Genomic DNA, 22288 nt, shown 5'->3' on the forward strand with positions numbered 1-22288 from the left:
ACAGGTAGTCATAGGTGGTCATATAACCTTTTGAAACAAAGGTAGGGTTGCAAGATGGTTATAAACAACTTTTTGAAAAAAGACATGATTGCCATTCCTGGAACTGGCAGTACAGAACCATTTTGTAGTTAAGGTTACAGGTGGGAGCATAGTGCAATCCTTGAAAAGACAGAGGTTTAATCATAAACAGGAATAAACCTAGTTTTGTCTTTACTGTAAGATGGCTTTTAAGCCTATGATGGAGGCAGGCTGGTTCTTCAATAGTCCCCATTTTGTAAATACAGAAATTAACATTTCTTTAACCCATGTGCAGGACCCTTTAGCTAGTCTCAGATGGCTAGGAAGGTGCTAGACACAGAATCTGCATCTGAGAATTCCACTTCTGACATAAAGAAACAAGGTCTCTCATATTAGAATAAGAATTCAAAGAGCTCTAGGAATTCCAGGACACATAATTATCCCATCATATCGTTTTCTCTACTAGAAAAATGGATTGGGATGGGCTATAATTAAGAGGTAGGGTGCCTGCCTAGTCTTTTAGATCCTAGGTCGACCCCCAGAAAAGAAAACAACGGGGAGAGCCTGTAAGGTTCCAAGATGGTCTGCAACGTGACAGCTGCTCAGCTGGGAAACCGCCCGCGCACACAGTCGCTGGCGTCAGAGCCACCGTGGTGACTGACAGCCCACTGCGAGTCGGGCCTCCGCAGCCTGGGTCTTGATGGCCCCGGGTCCACACTGCACAGAAACAGAAACGAAGAGGTCAGTGGAGGACAAGCAGGTGACCAGAAGCGGCAAGTCTGAAGCGAAAAGGCAAACAAGGTCTTGCTTGGGGGGACGGGGTATCACAGTGACGCTGGCAGACATTACAGGCCCCTCCTAGCAACCAATCAGGGTGATCAGGCCATGGACGTCAGCTGTTGCTGGGCAGACTAGATGCCTCTTCCACCCCCTCCCAGCAAGGGCCTGCGGTAAAGGTCTCCGGGAAATGCAAGGATGGGGAGGAGAGGGGAAAAATGCTGAAGGAAAAAGTTCCCTTCTGGCTTTCCGATGCAGAATGGGAAGCGCCTTCTGGCAGTCTTTTTCCATGGTGATTGCAGCTCTGATAAAGAAATTCCATTTTTGTTTGTTTGTTTTGTTTCGAGTCCGGATTTTTCTGTGTATCCTGGCGGCCCTGGAACTCGTTTTGTAGACCTGGCTAAAGAAATTCTTTACACTGTGAGGAAGACATAGTAAAATGTGCCTTTGAATTCTCATACTCAGCTGTCCCAGGGGGCAGCCGCACCCTGCCCCTGCCTTCCAAACAGCTAAATGCTTCTTCCACAGGATAGCCCTTAGTATTGCCTAAAACCAGCACTCCTCCCCACCCCACCCCACATTTAGAATGGAAAGCAAGTGCTTGGCCGGCCCCCTTGACTCAATTAAACTACGTGATATTCTCTATAAAACATAAAAATGTGGTAACTTTTCATAATAATAATAATTATTATTATGATAACAGAAGACACGTAAGAATTTCTTTTCTATTTGTTTTGTTTTATTTGGGGTTTCCATGTTGTTTAGGCCCAGGTTGTCCTTGATTTCACTGTACTTTGTAGGCAAGTATCAGCCTGTCTCTACCACCAAGTGCCGACATTATAGCTGCACCACCTTGCCTGCCCCGCTAAGAACACTTAAAATGTGACATTTTAATCATCAGTAGATGCGGTGGTTTGAATAAGAATGGCTCCCATAGGCTCATAGATTTGAAAGCTTGGTCACTAGGAAATGGCACTAATTGGTAAGGGTTAGGAGGTGTGGCTTTGTTGAAGGAAGTATGTCACTGGGGGTGGGCTTTAGGGTTTCAAATGTTCATGCCAAGCCCAATGTCTCATTCTCTCCACCTGGATCCAGATGCAGAACTCTCAGCTACCATGTCTGCCTGGGTGCGGCCATGCTGATGATGGACTAAACCTCTGAGCCTGTAAGCAAGCCCCAATTAAATTCTCTCTTTTATAAGAGCTGCCTTGGTCATGGTGTCTCTTCACAGCAACAGAACACTGACTAAGACAGTCATAGAGCATAACTGATTTTTTTTTCTGATTTTCTACACTGAACTTAATAAACACAACAAGGGGGGCTGGAGAGATGGCTCAGAGGTTAAGAGCACTGAGTGTTCTTCCAGAGGTCCTGAGTTCAATTCCCAGCAAACACAAGGTGGCTAATAACCACCTGTAATGAGATCTTCTGGCCTGCAGGCATACATGCAGGCAGAATACTGTATATGTAATAAATAAACTTTAAAAAATAATAAAAATAAACACAACAAAATGAAAGTAAGGCCACCCACTCACACACCCCACTTCCACAGCAGCAAGTATTCTCAAATCCCACACTGCTGCTCTTCTCTTCGATTCATTAAATCCTCTGCATAATTTCCCTGTTTTAAAAGAAGTTTGAAGCAAACTGATAAAGGAAATAGATTAGTTTACATTTTGGCCAAAGTGCATTTATGCAAAATTTATAAAAAGTCATGGTACAAAGGCTAAGAATCTCCAATTAACTCAGAGATAGGCTAGCTGGTCCTTTCCTAGAAGAAAGGGGACCTGGCTTCTCGGTTGTTTCTTAAACAATTTTCTGGATTGAGTCCTGGCTGAGGAAAAGAGGGTCTTAAAGACCCCTCAACTTGAAAAAACAAAGAGTCCGGTTTTGTGGGATAACAACAGATTTGTTTTGTAGCTGGAGAATTTTTCTCCAGCTCCCACCACCAAGTCCCGCAGTCCCAGAGCCCACTTATAAAACAAACACACAGACTCTTACATTATTTAAACTGCTTGGCCATTAGCTCAGGCCTATCATTGTCTAGCTCTCACTCTTATATTCAGCCCATTTCTATTAATCTTTACTTTGCCACGTGGCTCGTGGCTTACCGGTACTTTACATCTTCCTTGTCTTGGCGGTGGCTCCAGCCGGTCTCCCTTTCCTAATACCAACATTGTTTTATATATAATTCTATTTCATTTGATAGTTGGAGAGCTCAAGTCTTTGTGTCTTTTATTTGGAGGTCAGCTTCAGGTTCCAGACCCTCCATTCTTGTTAAGTATTAAGTGGAAAAGGTGACACTCTGACCTGTCAGGCATAGTGGCACATTTCTGTAATCTCCCCATCTGGGAGGCAGAGCCATAGGCTCAGTAGATTAAAGTTATTCTCAGCTATAGAGTGAGTTCCAGGCCAGCCTGGACGTAACAAAAAAAGTGAGTCTAGCCGGGCGGTGGTGGCGCACGCCTTTAATCCCAGCACTCGGGAGGCAGAGCCAGGCGGATCTCTGTGAGTTCGAGGCCAGCCTGGACTACCAAGTGAGTTCCAGGAAAGGCGCAAAGCTACACAGAGAAACCCTGTCTCGAAAAACCAAAAAAAAAAAAAAAAAAAAAGTGAGTCTAATAACTAAAAGGAAGGGCACAAGTGAGTCAATGCTTTTGACCATATGCAGCGTCTAACGTCTGTTTCTCAAGCACACATTTGATAGGAAACTGAATCAAGCTGGTTCACATCAGCGTATCATTTCTCCAGCAGACTTATGAGGCGCCTGACTAAATGGAGATAACTATTCACAGTCTATCAGTCATTGGGTCTCAGTGGGCTCTTCAGATTCAAGCACACCAATATGATACAAGCAGAGTAGACCTCATAGGCACGTAGTCAGGGTCCCATTGTTAGGTAGCTGTTAACAGATTGAAAAACATTAGAACTGGACTCCTCCTTCATAATAAATATCTTATAAAGCCAATGGGAAACTTCAGGACTCTAATTATTGGTCAGAGCAATGGTACCTGAGCTATTTCTGTCCCTGAGAGGAGACTGGACGTCCTAAACTGCTCAGGGGGTCATTAATGGATATCTCTCTTACCCTGCTTCTGGGAGCCCTAAACCCTGTAAGATTATTATATTTTATTAGTTAAGCCCAGCATATACCATGCTGTTAAATGGTTATTAGTTTAAATTGACTAAATACACTTTTTGTTTCAGTCTAGTAGATTGTTTTTTAATGGCAGCAGCCTAAACATTGCAGAATGCCTAGTTAGATGAGTATGAAATGTATATACAATAAGATACTGTGCATTTGTGTAAAATAACAAGGGTATTATTTGGGTGCTGATAAGGAAAGATCTCCTAGAAAAAAAACAGAAATGCAAATTAAAATGATTTTGAGATTCTATCTCACCCCAGTCAGAATGGCTATCATCAAGAACAAAAATAGTAACAAACGTTGTCTAGGATATAAGAAAGAGGCACGTACGCGCACACACACACACACACACACACACACAAATAATAACAACAACAACAACAACCCCAACCTAATTCTATGTTTGAAAAAGAAAATAGGCCATACTTGGCATGAGGGCACAAGCCTGGGTTACAAGCCAGGCAAGACCCTGTTTCAAAACCAGAAAACAAGAAGGTCATATCTTCATTACAGATATCATTTTCATCTGTGAACAATGCCAAGCCTGGGTATGTATCTGCATGCTGGACCTGTTCCTGAAGCCCATGTTGACTGACAATTACTGATTCTCTTTCTCATCAGTGCTGCCTTTCTGGACACAATGACTATTAGCTCTTTTTTTTTTTTTTTTTTTTGGTTTTTCGAGACAGGGTTTCTCTGTAGTTTTGCGCCTTTCCTGGAACTCACTTTGTAGACCAGGCTGGCCTCGAACTCACAGAGATCCTCCTGCCTCTGCCTCCCGAGTGCTGGGATTAAAGGCGTGAGCCACCACCGCCCGGCAACTATTAGCTCTTAATATCCACCTTGTGACTTTCTCAAATATAATCTTTGAGAGCTGGGTACAATGGCTCACACCTGCAATCCCAGCACTATAAAAGAAGAAACAGGAAGATCCCTGCAAACTTGAGGCTAGCCTGGGCTACATAGTTCATTCCAGGTGAGCCTGTGCTACAAAGTAAGACCCTATCTCAAAAGGAAACAAACAAAAACAAAACAAAAAAACCCAATTTTCAACAGCAACAACAACAACAAATCACATCCATCCTTTGCTGGTAAGAAGCTGACTAAACTCAAGTGAACTGTCCCATGTCTAAGCATAAAGATGGGAGTTTGGATCTGCTACAGGCAAGAACATGTTTGACATAGAGGAGAGATGCCAGGGAGATGACTCAGGGGAAAAAGCACTTGACGTGCAAGACTAAGGACCGGAGTTCAGATCCCTAGCACCAACATTTAAAACACTGGCAGGTATGAGGGCCCACCTATAATCCCAGCTCAGGAGGTGCTTCAGTGAGAGACATTGTCTCCGTAAATAAAGTAGAGAGTGGTTGAAAACATCTGATGTCAACCTCTAGCCTCCACATATGTATGCACACACCTTTGAACAAATAACATATACATTCGTATCACACTTACAAATATACGCAAAAAAGAAGAGGCTGGGCATGGTGTGCACACTTTTAATCCCAGCACTTAAGACACAGAGGCAGGTGGATCTCTGTGAGTTCAAGGCCAGCCTGGTCTACATGTCAAGTTCCAGGGCAGCCAACCATAGGGAGACCTTGTCTCAGAGTGGGGGTTGGGGAAGAGGAAGAGGAGACGAGGCAAGGTGACCAAGCTGGTATGGTAACACACACACACACACACACACACACACACACACACACACACACACACACACACACACAAAGACAATTGACACAGCAAGTCAAGGCTGAATGTTTTTTATTTTTAAAAAACCTTCACTAACCACTCTCCCCCAGATAGTTCTTGGTAGCAAGAGGAATTAGAGAAGCCTTACAAACTCCATAAACAAGTCCCTCTGATCACCACTGAACACCCACTACATGCCCTTCCCCAGGCTGGATCTAGGGAGGGGAAAAGGGAAACGGCCCAGTACCAGTCAGCCACTGCTCCAATGCTGTGAGGGGGGTGTGGAGGCAAACCCTGGTCATCAATGGATCTGTAGTCCTTTTGTGCAAATGTCTGTCAGGGGTGACGTGGGGCCATTCCTCTGGGCACAGCTGTGTAATGCCTGGATGGAGGTAGGGCCTGGGCAGTAGTGCCCTCCCAGAGTCTCCCATCAGGCTTCTTGGAGTAGGAGACATGCAGCCTGAGGGCCTCAGCGTGGCCTGACCCTGCTGCCAGGGACTCTGTCCCCAGTAACCATGAAGATGATGGCCAGTTTGTGGAGCTTTTCTCTGTCTAGCTGCCTCCTCTCCCTGCTCCTCCTCCTCCAGCTGGCATCCAGCTATGCAGGTAAGCATGCTAATTCTAGCCCTACATAGACCTAAGAACAGAAAGGGGGTGTTCTGGGCTTACCTCCTTTAATCATTCTCAAATGTCTATATGAGTTTCTCATCTGCACTTAAGTCTACTGGCATGGTTTCCCTCCTTAGAAACCTTCCTAACTTCTTGTGGAATCCAGTTCAAACTTTCTCCCATTCCTACAGTGCTGGGAATCAAACTCGGGGCCTTGTGCAAGCTCAGTTCATGCTTTACTACTGAGCTTTATCCCCGAGCCAAACCTCGTTTTGGTTTTTCACCTTTCAAAAGAGAAAAAACTAAATTCTTGGAGTTGCTGTCAGAGTTTCAAATTCGAGAAAGTCTTTTGCACATTACTGCAGTGCCTGTTTGTAGTAAATCTCAATGAATGTTTGTTGAGGGTCAGGGGGATGGCACACTGGGTAAAGGTCCTTGCCTCTAGGCCTGATAACCTGAATGATAAAATAACACAAATAAAATAATTTTTTTAATATTTGAGTTATAGCATCTCATTATATTTGAGACAGAATCAGGCAGCAATAAGTTTGTATACAGGTTCCTGTTCCCCAACTAGGGGGAGAAATAAAAACACAGAAGACAGAGTCCTACCTCAGGGAGCCATATGATTGACGGAGGCCTAGCCCATGCACCCCCTAAGGACACCCCGCTCTAAGGAAGAACCCCACCTATTTGCCAGTAGCTGAATCTCACTGGGAAGATGTTCAAAGAAGGATCCGGAGCTGGGGCGAGGCTGTAGAGTGACGCAGTTATTTCCAGAGTGGGTGACTTCACAGGGAACAAGATGTGAGGACAGAGGGCTAGAAGCACTTAGGAGGAGCAGGTCACATTCCAAGGTGGAGGCGAGAATCAGAGCTGAAGAGTCAGACGAACACAACTGGCAGAGAAGTGGAAGCCATTGTCCAGATGATTTCATGTTGGAACATTCAATGCTAGACACTCAGAACATATCTTTAACTAGAGACTGCTTACTTTGTATCTGTTCAAAGTTTAGAAACGAGGCCCGCTGAGGCTCTTGAATTCCATTTAAAACTCCTCAACCTGGTGTGATGGTGAGCCCCTGTAATCCCAGCATTTGTGAAATGGAAGCAGAAGGACCAGAAGAAATTCAAGTCACCCCCAGCTACATGAAAGACTAAGGCCTGCTTGGGTTTCAAGTGCCATGTCTCAAAAATGGGGAGATGAAGAGATGGCTCAGAAGTTAAGCATGCTTGCTGCTCTTGCAGAGGATCCAAGGTTGGGTTCTCGGCACCAATATCTATGGGGAAACTCATAACTACTTGTAACCCCAGCTCCAGAGGACCTTACAGCCTCTTCTCAATTCCAAGGGCAGTCACACAAAGGTGAAATACATTCACCCACACTGGCACAGACACAAAATCTTTAAAAGAAAAAAATTGATTGTCCTAAGCCAAGCATGGTGGCACATGCTCATAATTCCAGCACTTGAAAAGTTGAGACAGGAGGATTGTTGTGAGTTCAAGGCCAGCTCGAGCAAGACCATGTCTCAAAATTAGTAAGTAGGGGCTGGAAAAGATGGTTCTGTAGTAAAGAGTATGTACTTCTCCTACAAAAGACTGGATTTTGGTTACCAAAACCCACATCCATGGGGTTGCTCACAACACCCTGTAACTACAGATCCAGGGGGACCAAATGCCTCTGGCCTCTGAGGGCACCTGCACTCTTATGAGTGCTGATGTAGACAAATACACACACACACACACACACACATCACTGGATGTGGTGGTATACAACTTTGATCCCAGCACTTGGGAGGCAGAGGCAGGCAGATCTCTGAGTTCTAGGTCAGCCAAGGATATATAGTGAGACCCTGACTCAAAAATAAATAAAATAAAAATTAAAAATTGATTTTCCTCTCTCTTACTCTTTTTTTGAAGTAGGTTTCCTATGACAAACTTGTCACATTTGACTCTTGGTTTCTTTTCTTTGATGTCTTGGACAGGACAGTTCAGAGTGGTAGGACCAGGGCATCCCATCCGGGCTTTAGTTGGGGATGAAGCAGAACTGCCATGCCGCATATCTCCTGGGAAGAATGCCTCGGGCATGGAGGTGGGGTGGTACCGTCCTCCCTTCTCTAGAGTGGTTCATCTCTACCGAAATGGCAAAGACCAAGATGCAGAGCAGGCACCTGAATATCGGGGACGCACAGAGCTTCTGAAAGATAGTATCGGTGAAGGAAAGGTTACCCTCAGGATTCAGAACGTGAGGTTCTCAGATGAAGGAGGCTTCACCTGCTTCTTCAGAGATCACTCTTACCAAGAGGAGGCAGCAATGGAGTTGAAAGTGGAAGGTGAGTTTGCCAAGGTGGATGAATAATTTCTATTCTCCCCTACAATCCCTCCCTTAGGCTTCTTAATGGTCTAAATATCCTTCTCATGATTCCCATGTTCATTACACAGTATGACCTGTGGGAGGAGTTGACCTCGCCTTCAGTCATTCAGCTAAGGTCTTTCAACCCAAACATGTCACTTCTGAGATCAGTTCCAGTAAACAGGGACTTTTATGCTGTGGCTGTTGGTTATTTTGTTATTTGAAATGGGAAAGAAACTGGAATCAAAGTCAGTGTTCATGGATAAGAAATTAGATAAGAGATGGTATCTAAGCTAGACAAATGCTTTTACACTTCAGTTTTGGTTTGGTTTGGTTTTTTGTTTGCTTGCTTGCCTGCTTGCTTGTTTGTCTTCCTTTAATGATGGCTTTTCAGTATGTAACCCTGGCTGGCCTGGAACTCACAGTGGTTCTCCCGTCTCTGCCTCCTAAGCACTAAGAGCTGAGATTAAAGGCATGTGCCACCACAGCTAGCTTTTATATATATAACTTGGGCAGTCCTCCATCCACAGCCTCTGGTGTGCTGGGACTAAAAGTATGAGTCACCATGCTCAGTTTAAAATGATTGTTTTAGAGCCATACCAGATAGCTTGGGTGCTTCCCATGAGAACTTGTTGAGTGACATAAGCAAGCCATAGAATCTAGGGAACAAAAACATGTCCCTGTGTTTGAGTGTATTTACATACATGTACACACACATATATACATATATACTCAGTATATATGTATATGTATATATATGCATATATGTGTGTATTATATGACAGGTATATAATTCGTGTGTGTGTGTGTGTGTGTGTGTGTGTGTGTGTGTGTGTGTGTGTGTGTTAAATATATGGCAGGGATAATTCAGTTAGTAGAGTGTTTGCTAGAATGCAAGTAGACACTGGTTCAATCCCCAGCACTGCATAAACGGATCTTAGAACCTGAAGCCTGTAATCCCAGCACTTAGAAGTTAAAGTCAGGACAATGAAAAGCCATACACCAGCCTATGTTATAAGAGACTGTCTCAAACAAAACAAAACAAAAAAGGCTGGAGAGATGGCTCAGTGGTTAAGAGCTTTTTCTGCTCTTGCAGAGGACCAGAGTTTGGTTCCCAGTACCCATATAACTTTAGCTCTGGGAGATCGGATACCTTCCTCTGGCCCCCAAAGGCACCCACACATACCCATACACAAATATACACATAAATAAAAATAAAATAAAAATTAAACACACACATAGGTCGGGGAGACCTATAGTTTTAGCATCATTGCTTCATTTTCATGACTTCATTTTCAGTATGCTTTGTGTGATAGCTGATTTTGGAGTTATTATTATTTGTCCTGCCTCAGAGTGGTTAAAAGTGTGGATAGGAAAAATACACAGAGGGAGCTTTGAAAGTTAATTGCTATGTAGTTGAAGAACAAAAGTGTTCTGAGCTGAGCCTCTGATCCTGCCCCTTCCTCCTCACCACCTGCAGCATGAGCATCACACAATCCATCGTTTTTGTATCTGAGGTGGGGGTGACTGTTGCCAGGCTGAGACCAGAAGATGCATTGTATGCCCAGTAACAAAGCGCTATTTCTAGAGACAGCTTGCAGGGACATGAAAATAGCTGTGCACCACAGAATGTTCTCAGACAGCTGTTTTTGCTGGGGAATTTTTACTCACAAAGAAGTGGAGGGTCAGAACTTCAGAATACAGATTTTCCCTCTTCCTGCTCAGCAAATTCCCAGTTCAACTGCCAACTCCAGCACACTCACTGAGGCCCTGCACGTTACAAGAAAGAAAGATAGAGGAGGGGGCAGAACACACACTAAACAAGGGAGAATGCTTTTCTTTGAGGGATCTCCACATTCCAAATCCCTCCAGTCATCTCCGGTTTTGCTTGTCTGAGAGAGAGGGGAAGGGGTGGAGTTTCGTTCACAACACTGAATAAGATTTGGAGAGTAGTAGCACAGGCCTGTAATCCCAGCATTTGGGAGCTAGAGGCTGGAGGGCAAGGAGACCTCAAGAGCAGATTTGCCCTGTTTTAAAAACAAAACCAATGGCCACATTATCCCTCACTAGAAACAAGCCCACTTTACTATCAAAATAAGGCCAAACTTGTTTCTCCAGTCTATGTTTTTTGTTTGTTTGTTTGTTTTGTTTTTTGCTTTGAGACAGGTCATACAGGTTGGTCTGTGACTTGCAGCAATCCTCCTGCGTCAGGCTCCTGAATGCTGGGTTTACAGGCTTATGGCACCATGCCTGGATGTGTCAGCATTTTGTGTAGTCAGACCTTTTCATCAGGACTGCCAGTTCCCCTATAATGACATAGTGACTTATCATTAATTACAAAAGCTCAGTTGATAGCTTAGCTTGTTACTAACTAGCTCCTATAACTTAAATCAACCCATTTTTATCAATCTACTCTTTGTCTCGTGGTTTATTACCTTTACTCTGTACTGCTCATCTGCTTCCTCTTTGTCTGGCTGACAACTCCACCCTTGTTCTTCCCAGTGTCCTCTGTGCCTCAAAATCCTGCCTACCTTTTTATTAAACCAATCAGAGAGACACACCTTTACAGTGTATAAAAAGATTATTCCATATTTCCCCTTTTTTGTCTAAGTAAAAAGGAAAGGTTTTGACTCTGACATAGTAAAACTGTATACAATAAGAACAATTATTAGGTATTGTTTAAGTAGAAAGGAAAGGCATTAATTTTAACAAAAGAAACAATAAGAACAATTATCAAGTAAGAATTATATTACAATGTCCAGCCCATTTGTATTTGGTAAATTTAGAGAAAATACTCCATTATCTATCCTTTCTTGATGAGTCCAAAGTTTTGTACCTAATTTACTTTATATCATAACTAAGGAAAACTATAACTATCTAATCTTCAATTCCAAAGACCCCAGATGGATATAATATTATTTGAGTAAACAAGAAGTGCATTGCAAGCCACTTCCAAAACTAAGAAATGACAGAGACATCTGGCTGCCTGGACAGTCACCCCAAGGTTCCTCTGCAATGTTGGGGCATCCAAGTTCAGCCTACAGGCCTAGAATATCTGACAGACTTTTCTGTGAAGCAGAAATTTTGAAGGACTGTCTTACCCTTGTCTTGAAGTTCAGCAGTTTTTCTTTGTGTCCTGCTTGTCCAATTTGGAAAGCATACTGTAAGCAATCAAGACAAGGGAAGTTTCTTGCCCAAATGGCTAGTTTTGCCACATTAAAAGCAAACTTTATATGGAGTTTTTTTGGTGCTCATCTGCAGTAAATTGGTGCTGCTAGGAGCAGACGTGTCTCATTGTCATGAAAAGTCCTATGTTAACAAAACATTTTAAATGCTATATTCTACAGGTCTTTGAAGTGTTTGAAGACCATCTGTCTATCTAAAATATATCTTTGTTTGACTGTGAAAACATACTTGATATGACTACAAGTTTGATTATTATAGGTGACTAACCACTAACCTGCATTTCTTTATTATCCTAAATAGTTTGTAATAACTTTCAAGGACTAGAAATTGACATTACATTGTTAAATGAGCTGCATAGGTACAATACCTTAAACAAGAGTAGAAATGTATGTATAATATGCTCTAACAAAAATAACCTTAAAATTTGTATCAATATACAAAAATATCTTTTTTTTCTTTTTTCTTTTTTTTATTATTTTATTTTATTTTACAATATAATTTAATTCTACATATCAGCCACAGATTCCCTTGTTCTCCCCCCCCTCCCTTCCCCCCCCCAGCGCCACCCCCCATTCCCACCTCCTCCAGGGCAAAGCCTCCCCCGAGGACTGAGATCAACCTGGTAGACTCAGTCCAGGCAGGTCCAGTCCCCTCCTCCCAGGCTGAGCCAAGCATCTCTGCATAAGCCCCAGGTTTCAAACAGCCAACTCATGCACTGAGCACAGAACCTGGTCCCACTGCCTGGATGCCTCCCAAACAGATCAAGCCAATCAACTGTCTCACCCATTCAGAGGGCCTGATCCAGTTGAGGGCCCCTCAGCCATTAGTTCATTATTGAGACCAAGGTTGGATAAAGCACAGGGACAAATAGCTAGACAAATGGAAACACATGAACTACAAAAATACCTTAAACGCTGGGCGGTGGTGGCGCACGCCTTTAATCCCAGCACTCGGGAGGCAGAGCCAGGCGGATCTCTGTGAGTTCGAGGCCAGCCTGGGCTACCAAGTGAGTCCCAGGAAAGGCGCAAAGCTACACAGAGAAACCCTGTCTCGAAAAACCAAAAAAAAAAAAAAAAAAAAAAAAATACCTTAAACAAGAATAGAAACATATATACAGTATAACAAAAATAACATTAAATTTGTATCAATATATAAAAATTCATACCAATGTAAAATATTTAAGACTAGTAGTTGCTTTTTTAGTTTAAAAGTATATTCAATAATCTACCATTTTATCCTATCATTTCTATGTCTCCCTTTTTCTTTTGAAAATGAGATCCCTGAATCTAATTTCCTTTGTTTAGTATCCTCCCTGGCCATGACCAATAACAAGTTGTGACCAACCCCCCTAAGCAGTGACAAACATCCATAACCCAACAAATGACCAAAAACCATCCACCCCAACTCTTGGGAATGTAGGTGTTATGTTCTCTAAACTGCTTCTTATTGCCTGGGGTTGCTGGAATCTTTGGGGGCCCTGAGAAAATTAGGGTAATAGTCAAGTCCTGGCTAGAATAGTCTGTGAGGCTGGACTATCTTAGCCAGCAGCCTTGAAGCTATTCTGGATGTAGAACTCTAAGGAAACTACAACAGAGGTATTCTGAGAGGCTGGATCACCTGGGCTACCTATTTTCATTGGTGTCTGGTCCCCTTGCTCTGATAACACATAAACTTTCAAAGGTAACATACATATCTGCATTAACACAAATATGGACTATATGTTGTACACAAGCCAGTTAAAGATGATTTTTTTTGTTTTATGTTTGAGCAGGTAAAAGGCATATGTCAACTTTATAAGTCCATTTGGACTGTGTAATCAAACTGTAATATAAATCTTTATCCATGCTATATGAAAGGATGGCATGTAATAATATCATGAGGATTCCCCAACAGGATTTATCATATCTCATCTCATCTCAGAGCTGTTCCCATGTAAAGGGATCAGCTTACATGGCACCTTTACTGTAGTCTTTTTTGGCTTCCTCCCCCATGTCCGTAGCCAAGATACTCAGGAGGTTTCCCTTGGTCAAATCTGATCTTTATCTGGAAGGAATCCATAGCTTTCATTTCCTGTGGAAACAAAAGCATAACCTCTCCCCCAGTGTAAGAAAAGCAACTGCTGAACTTTGCCAAGACAGGGTAGGACAGTCCTTCAAAAATTCCTGCTTCATAAAAAGTCTGGCTGATATTCTAGGCCTGTAGGCTGAAGATGGATGCCCCAGTGTTTCTGTCATTTTAGTTTTGGATGTTGCTTGCTCTGCACTTCCTGTTTCCTAAGGTAACATTATATCCTTCTGGGGTTCTTTGATGGAGTTAAAGACTAGATAGTCAGTTATAGTTTTCCTTGGTTATGACAGAAGGTAGGTTAAATCAGAGCTTTGGACTCACCTAGAATAAATAGGGTATTTTCTCAAAATATGCCAAATACATATGGACTGGATATTGTAAATGTAATTCCTACCTGATAATTGCTCTTATTGCTTATAATTTTATGATGTTAGAGTTAAAACCTTTCCTTTTTATTTAGACAAAAAGGGGGAGTGTTGTGGAATAATCTTTTGATACACTGTGAAGATCTGTCACTTGGATTGGTTTAATAAAAAGCTGAATGGCCAATAGCTAGGCAAGATTTTGGGGTCAGAGAGTACACTAGGAAGAAGAAGGGCAGAGATGTGGAGAATCTTGAGCCAGAGACAGAGGAAGCACGAAAGCAGCATGGGCAGTACAGAGTAAACGTAATAAAGCCACAAGGCCGAAAGTAAGTTAATACAAATGGTTTAATTTAAGTTACAAGAGCTAGTTAGAAACAAGCCTAAGCTATTGGCCAAGCTTTCAAAATTAATAATGTCTCCATTTCATGATTTGAGAGCTGGCAGGAGGGACAGAAAAATCTGCCTACAATTTTTATGTTGTAAATCTTAAGGTTTATTCCTTTATTCAAACCACCTCACTGCAACACAGGCTCTGTACAGGGTGATGGGGAAGCAAGCTGGGTGATGTCCCTTCTGCCTTTCAGATCCCTTCTACTGGATCAACCCTGGGGTTCTGGTCCTCATTGCACTTCTGCCTGCACTCCTGCTACAGATCTCTGTAGGCCTGGTCTTCCTCTTTCTGCAGCACAGACTGAGAGGTATGAGCAGTGACTGGGTTTGTCAGGATCCTTTCCTGTCCTTAAGGGATAGTTCATTTTTAAGGTTTCTGAGTTCAGGACTACATAACAAGTTTCACTGAACACTTTCAGATAGGACCCTGTGAAGTAAGACTGACATGTAACAGCTTCATTGCCGAGGAAGAAATTGAATCCAGGGGTGGTTCAGTGACTTGCTCAAATGGCATGTTACAGGCAGTAGAGCTCAGCCCTCCATCGTCCTTAACAATCTCATGAAACTGGGAGAGTAGTCTCTTCAAAGTCAGCCAGGTCGAAAATACTAAGCATTAATAATAATAATAATAATAATAAACAACTTAAGGGCTGGGGAGAAGGCTCAGTGGTTAAGAACAATTGCTCTTCTTCTAGAGGATTCAGTACCCACACCAAAGCTCACAACCATCTGTAACTCTAACTCCATGGGACCTAACATATCTAGCCTCCTCAGGCACCTGCACTCATGTGCATAAACCTACATGGAGATATACACACCTATACAAAATTAAAAATAAAATGAAAATGTAAACTTTCAAATTTATTTTTATTTGTGTGTGCTTGCTTGTCCATATGTGCACACATATGTATAGGTGCTCTAAGAGGCCAGAAGAAGGTGTCAGAGTCCCTGGAACTGGAATTATAGGTGGTTGTAAGATGCTCTATTTGGGTACTAGGAACTGAACCCTGGGTTCTCTGCAAGAGCTGCAAGCATTCTTCACCCTTGAGCCATGTCTCCAGCCCCATTACTTCACATTTTAATAAGGATTCTGAAATGGAAGTCTTCACCATATAGAATGCATTCAAAAAAATTGCTTTCCTTGTGTTTTCCATTCAACTGTGGACACAAGTTCAACTGTTGACGAAGTTCTTTTGTGCCCAGAACCTCCAGTCAGAGTCTTCTTAGACTGTGTACTTCCCAGTACCATAGCACAGGTCATGTGTTTCCACCTCCTCTGTTAAGAGGATAAGGCAGCAAGGAGTGTTTGGACCATGGAGAGGAGACAGGTACTAGATCAACAATGGCCCTGCCTTGTGCACAATAGACAAGTGCTCCACACTGTTCTACATCCCCAACACCACAGTGATGTCTTTTCTTTCACCTTAAACTCATCCCAAATGTTTGGTTACTTGCTTTTTGGCAAGGAAAAGGCCTTTTGCTGTTGTGGCCAAATAGAACAAGACAGAGCTAGGCAGCCTAGGATTCGACTCTATTGTAGACACCAAACTTTGAGGAAAATTCTTAGGTTCTCCAAGTCACCAAGCAGGGATAGCATTTTCCCTCTTAAACTGTGGGAAGTTTACAGAAGGATAATGTCATGTAAAGTGCCTGATGTAGATGCAATCATAAAGTAGTATCTCACTAAATGTCTCGCTCCTAGTCTAATTACAAAATAGTGATCTATTTGGCCATGTGAACTGAGCAAGGTGTGATAGAAGAAGTAATAAAGCCTTATGATATAGGACTGGAAAGACAGCTTAAGAGCTAAGAGCTTGTACTGTTCTTACAGAGGACTCAAGTTCCATCCCTAGCACATATGTCAGGCAGCTCACAACTACCCATAACTTCAGGAGATCTGACAACACACACACACACACACACACACACACACACACACACACAGAGGGAGGGGGAGAATTAAAAATAAAATAAAAAAAAAATAAACATGATTGAGTGGTTTGAGTATTGTTAGCTCATAGGGACAGTCCTGAAGGCTTTTGAATTCTTAAAAGCTTTTTTTGGAGGTTCTAGCTATGAAGTGCAGCTATTTGTATACCCTTTGGGAGGGACACATGTGGAGTTGTAAGAAAAGAAGGGAGCACTCACCTGGATCAGCACAATCAACCATGGCAATCACTGGGATGATCAACACCACAGCCAGATTGCCCTCACATCCAGGCTCAGGTTTTATTTCATTATTTAATTCAGACAACACCCACAGAAAGAGCCTGGATTCTTGGTTTTAAATCTAGAGCTCTTCCCACTCTCCTAAGATACAAGTTATTACAAAGTTGCCCACACAAAGGTCCAAGGTGCTGGGTGCAGAAGGGTCCTCATACAGTAGCAGATTGGGGAACTAAAAAGTTGTCTTTTTCTATTTTAGGGAAACTTCGAGCAGAAGTCGGTGAGTTCCAGGCACCCTCCTTCTCTAATTCCTCCCGTCTAGTCTTTTAGCTTAACCAAAATGCCCCTTTCTTCAGACCATTTCTGCCTCTCTCCAGTGCTTTGTGATCCCTTCAGTTGGGAATGTCGGTATTTAAAACTATAAGCAGCCGGGCGGTGGTGGCGCATGCCTTTAATCCCAGCACTCAGGAGGCAGAGGCAGGCGGATCTCTGTGAGTTTGAGGCCAGCCTGGTCTCTAAAGCGAGTTCCAGGAAAGGCACAAAGCTACACAGAGAAACCCTGTCTCGAAAACAAACAAACAAACAACAACAAAAAAACTATAAGCAGCTAAAAATTAGAAATCTTATTGTTTCACCTGAGTTTAGCCAGTATAGACATAAAATCCTATAGCTTGCTTTATTTTGTGTCAGGACTAGAACCAGCTTTAAGAGATTTAAATAGGTCCAGGGAAAGGATCCCCTCTCAGTGCCCAACTGAATCAATTTTCATCTGTTCCTCTTTCAGAGAATCTCCATCGGACTTTTGGTAAGTTCAGACATATCCCAACCCTCCCAAGTCACTGTGGGATTTCACTTGTGGCCTGGGGAACTAGGACCAGTGGCTCTTAGGTAGGTCCCTCCACCTTTATTCTTTGCATTTAAGATCTATAGAAGCCGGGCGGTGGTGGCGCACGCCTTTAATCCCAGCACTCAGGAGGCAGAGGCAGGCGGATCTCTGTGAGTTTGAGGCCAGCCTGGGCTACCAAGTGAGTTCCAGGAAAAGGCGCAAAGCTACACAGAGAAACCCTGTCTCAAAAAACCAAAAATAAAAAATAAAAAATAAAAAATAAAAGATCTATAGGAATATAGCAAAAACTTATGTATCACATTCTAGTGTCAGGCACTACACTAAATTGCACAAATGTAAACTTCTTATATATATGTTTTCATCTTGTGAATTACAAAAGGTAGATAAACAGATCCTTTGCACATAAACTTGGTTGCCTAGTTGGAAAAATATATATATACTTGAACAAGACACAACTACTGGAACTAAAGACATGGCTCAGTGGTTAAAAGCACTTGCTGCTCCTCTAGAGGACCTAAGTTCTATTTCCTGACCCACAGAAGACATTTTTTTTTTTTTTTTGGTTTTTTTTCGAGACAGGGTTTCTCTGTGTAGCTTTGCGCCTTTCCTGGAACTCGCTTTGGAGACCAGGCTGGCCTCGAACTCACAGAGATCCGCCTGGCTCTGCCTCCCGAGTGCTGGGATTAAAGGCGTGCGCCACCACCGCCCGGCCACCTTCTCTTCTTAATGCCCACCCCATCTCCACCCTTCCAGCCTTTCAGGGTCCTTCAACTACTTGTGTCCAGGGTTTTAATGAATTGTCAAGGTTTTTCTCATTTCTTTCTCTTCCAGATTTCCCCATTTTTTGTTGTGGGCCTGAAGCCCCAACCCTCCTTCTAAAAAAAAATGTATTTATTATGTACACAATGTTCTGCCTACATGCCAGAAGAGGGCACCAGATCAAATTATAGATGGTTATGAGCCTCCATGTGGTGGCTGGGAATTGAACTCAGGACCTCTGGAAGAGCAGCCAGTGCTCTTAACCTCTGAGCCATCTCTCCAGCCCCCAACTCACAGCGGACATCTATATGCACAGGGCACACACACATAAATGAGAAAAAAAAGATTTTTTGAAACATGGTGTTACTATGTAACCCTGGCTAACCTGAAATTCACTATGTAGATCAGGTTGGTCTTGAACTCACAGAGATTTACCTGCCTCTGCCTCCCCAGTGTTGGGACATATGCTGCCATACCCAGAAAATTATATTTTTAAAAAGCCATCTACTACACTTATATGGCAGTTAGTTTTCATGAGTACAACCCAAGCACACTATCAGAGAAGGCTTCTCTAAGGAAGAAGTAAAGCCGCACTCGTACCTTTTCTGAGTAAGGGCTCATGTGGCTCAGGCTGGCCTCAAACTCTCTATGTCATGAAGGATGGCCTTGGGCTTCTGATCCCTCTGCCTTCACCTCCCAAGTGCAGGTAAATACATATGCAGCCATGCATGCACCAACTAGAATATTAATCCCTCAAGAATGGTCTTTGCATTTTCTTTACTTCAGATTGCACAGTTCCTAAGGACAACACCAACAACAGAATACCCAAATGTTTGTTGAATAAATTCCATACAAATTAGAAAACAGCACTAAGCAGAGCACAGAAAATTCCTGCTCTGAGCAATCTTCCTAAACAGCCTTTCTTTCTGAGGCCAAGAGTAACCCTGTTCAATTCTCCTGGCATCTGGCACAGAGGACCCCACCCTAGCATCTGACAGTGGGCTAGTGTGTGGGTATCACACACGTAGTCTTTGACACACACGTAGTCTTTGAACATCCAAAGAAAAATAGTTATTTTTTAATGTGTGCGTGTGCGTGTGCGTGTGCGTGTGCGTGTGCGTGTGTGTGTGTGTGTACACGTACGGTTGTAGGGGGTGAGTGGGTGAGTGTGGGCAGGTGCTAACATAGAGGTCAGAGGATAATCTGTAGGACTTGGTTCTTTCCTTCCATCATGTGGGTTCTGGGGATCAAACTCAGGTCTTCAGGCTTAGCAGCAAGTGCTACCAACTAAGCCATCCTGCTGACCCCATTCACTTTATTTTGAGACAGACTGTCATGTATTTCAGGCTGGCCTCAAATTTGCTACATAGCCAAAGATTACCTTGAATTTTGATCCCCCTGCCTCTACCTCCTGTGTTCTAGGACTAGAGGTGTGAACCACCAAGCCTAGTGCATGCTGTGCTGGGGATGGAACTCAGAGTTCCGTGCATGAAAGGCAAGTTACAAGAATGTAGCTCTACAAACTGAGCTACATTCCCAGCCCCCAGGACTTTGCTTATAAGATTTGAATGTCTAAATTCTTAACCATTTTTGTATCTTGAAATCATACAGCCAGTGCTAATACTGTGCGTTTTTGAGAATTGATCCCAGGGGCCTCAACATGTGAGATGAGCACTCATTCTACTGAACCACATCCCTACCTAGCCTGCTGCTTGCCTTTTTACTGTAAGAAAACCTTAGGAATAGCCAGATTGGTGGCCTGTAATCCCAGTACCTGGGAGGCTGAGGCAGGATTTCTTAAGTTCAAGGCCACGCATGGCAAGACACCCTATCTCCGAAAAAGCAAACAAAAATGCTAGGGATGGGGGTGAGGAAGAGTTAGTGAGTAGCTGAATATAAACAATGTGTCATGCAACCCATTTTTTTGTATGCTAAATAAAATCAGCTAAAAAGGAAAAGCTAAATTCAATTAGAAGTTAATGAAAATAAAAACAGTGCACCTCATCCAAATTCATGGACTCTGTAGTTTGTCCCCAGAGTCCTTTGGTGTTTGAGGGCTTCAGGTTTAAGAATGGGTACGGTATAGAGGGAAACACTCTGTTCTGTTCTACCATTCAGATCCTCACTTCCTGAGGGTGCCCTGCTGGAAGATAACACTGTTTGTTATTGTGCCTGTTCTTGGACCCCTGGTTGCCTTGATCATCTGCTACAACTGGCTGCACAGAAGACTAGCAGGTGTAGTGTCTGGGCAGCAAACAGAACCACTATGCAGCAGGGAACTCAGGCAGACCATAATGGGAAAGAGTGGAACCAAGGTTCTACATTCCAGGGCTGGGATTGCCTTTCTCCTGTGTCCCCATGCTCACCATCAGAATTCTCAGAAAAACTGAGAACCACTTAATGAGGTGCATGGGTCCCTTAGTGGAAGGGGAGGGTTGTCTAGGGAGGATATGAGGTGTTGTTGTGGGGAATCTCCTGCTGATCACCCACCTACTCATTTTTCTTTGTTTGCAGGACAGTTTCTTGAAGAACTAAGTAAGTTCTCCCCAATACCCCTTTCCATTCTTGAGATCAGTCTCAGGATGCGCCTCTGGAACTCACTATGTAGACCAGCCTGGTCTGAACTTAGGGCAATCCTTTTGCCTCTATTTCCAAGTGCTAGGGTCACAGGCATGTGCCACCATACCCAACCTTTCTCCTTTCTTCTAAACTGAACAAGAAAACCAGCATAGGGAAGATGATTAATTACTGAGGGACCATAATCCCAGGAAGGACAGGACAGGAAGGACCTCCTCTCCTGTGAGGGAATGGGAAAGGGAATAACAAGTTTTCAGTGCCAGAGAGGCTTAGCCACTCTTACCTGCTGACTTAACATCTTCCAGTGCCCCTTGGCCAGAATCCCACTTCTGCAGTCTACTTTGACATTCTCCATAATAGTTTTCCTGAACCTCATCTTCAAGACCAACCTAGGGGGTGGGAGAGGCAGAGATAACATGACCCCTGGGGACTGTCTCCTAGGTTCAATGACTTCATGAAAGAAACCACTGGCAGGTTTTTGATCTTGTCTTTCTTCTAGGAAACCCCTTTTGAGTCATCAACTTCCTGGAGCAAAGGAGAGCCTGGTAGGCCAAGAGACAGGTCGCTGGGGATGTCTCTCATTGGCCTCTCTGCCATAGGCACTTTCCAATCTGCATCTACAGAAACACTCTGGATTCCAAATAGAATTTGATTTCTCTTTGACTGTTTTCCTTTCCTCAGCTCCTTCCTTCCTCTAATTTTTGCCTCCCGTATCTTTTTACTCCTGCCTCAGTCTCCCTCCAGAAAGTACCCCATGGCTAAGGCCAGACCGTCTATCAGAAGACACCTGTGTACCAGAGTAATACAGGAGTGATTCTGTCAAACAGGATATCCAGCACCTCATTATAAACTACAGAACATCAACTGTGCAAATGGTGGATGTTTATTCCAAGACCACAGCAGAGCCCACAATACTGGGGAAGCTAAGTGAGCCAGTGTATGACTATGGAGCCTGAACCCAAACCCGGAGATGGGATCTAAAGAACAGGATCAGAGCGCCATGCTTGGGCAGCCTGTGGATGGGAGGAGCTTGAGGAACAAGGGTTGAGAATTGGGTATCCTGTCTTTTCCCTTCTACTTCCCTGTGTCCTTTGTACTCCCGCCTCTCATTTTCTCCTGTCCTCATTCCTCTCAGAATACCCACTGTTTTATCAACAACTACTACTTGATGGTCTACCAGACACAAACAAGCTAGGTGCTAATTAATAATACAAGTTTCTCTGTGCACACTTCCATTCCTCTTCCTCGTTGAGTCTTTCATCATCCACTCACCTCTCCTGTTCAAACCTCCTGAGCCCAGAGGCCAGTCTTCAGAAAAACCAAATGCCAAGACTG

The 22288-nt window shown here is 43.3% G+C and overlaps 1 protein-coding gene across 2 annotated transcripts; it reads left to right on the forward strand.

Moving 5' to 3' along the window:
* Nucleotides 1–5959: 5959 nt before the first annotated feature.
* On the forward strand, nt 5960–22188 carry Mog (myelin oligodendrocyte glycoprotein). Of its 2 annotated transcripts, XM_052744064.1 has the most exons (8): nt 5986–6241; nt 8229–8576; nt 14799–14912; nt 17030–17050; nt 17555–17575; nt 20495–20611; nt 20891–20911; nt 21453–22188. In XM_052744064.1, the coding sequence occupies exons 1-8, from the start codon at nt 6151–6153 to the stop codon at nt 21464–21466; spliced, it is 747 nt and encodes a 248-aa protein (XP_052600024.1). In that variant the 5' UTR covers nt 5986–6150; the 3' UTR covers nt 21467–22188. The 2 variants fall into 2 exon arrangements, with proteins under 2 accessions (XP_052600025.1, XP_052600024.1); XM_052744065.1 differs by lacking the exon at nt 8229–8576 and having other exon boundaries at nt 5960–6241.
* The last annotated feature ends 100 nt before the right edge of the window (nt 22189–22288 follow it).

This window comes from Peromyscus californicus, unplaced genomic scaffold, assembly GCF_007827085.1.
Source record: "Peromyscus californicus insignis strain IS unplaced genomic scaffold, ASM782708v3 Scaffold_19__1_contigs__length_69161282, whole genome shotgun sequence".
Taxonomy (NCBI): Eukaryota; Metazoa; Chordata; class Mammalia; order Rodentia; family Cricetidae; genus Peromyscus; species Peromyscus californicus.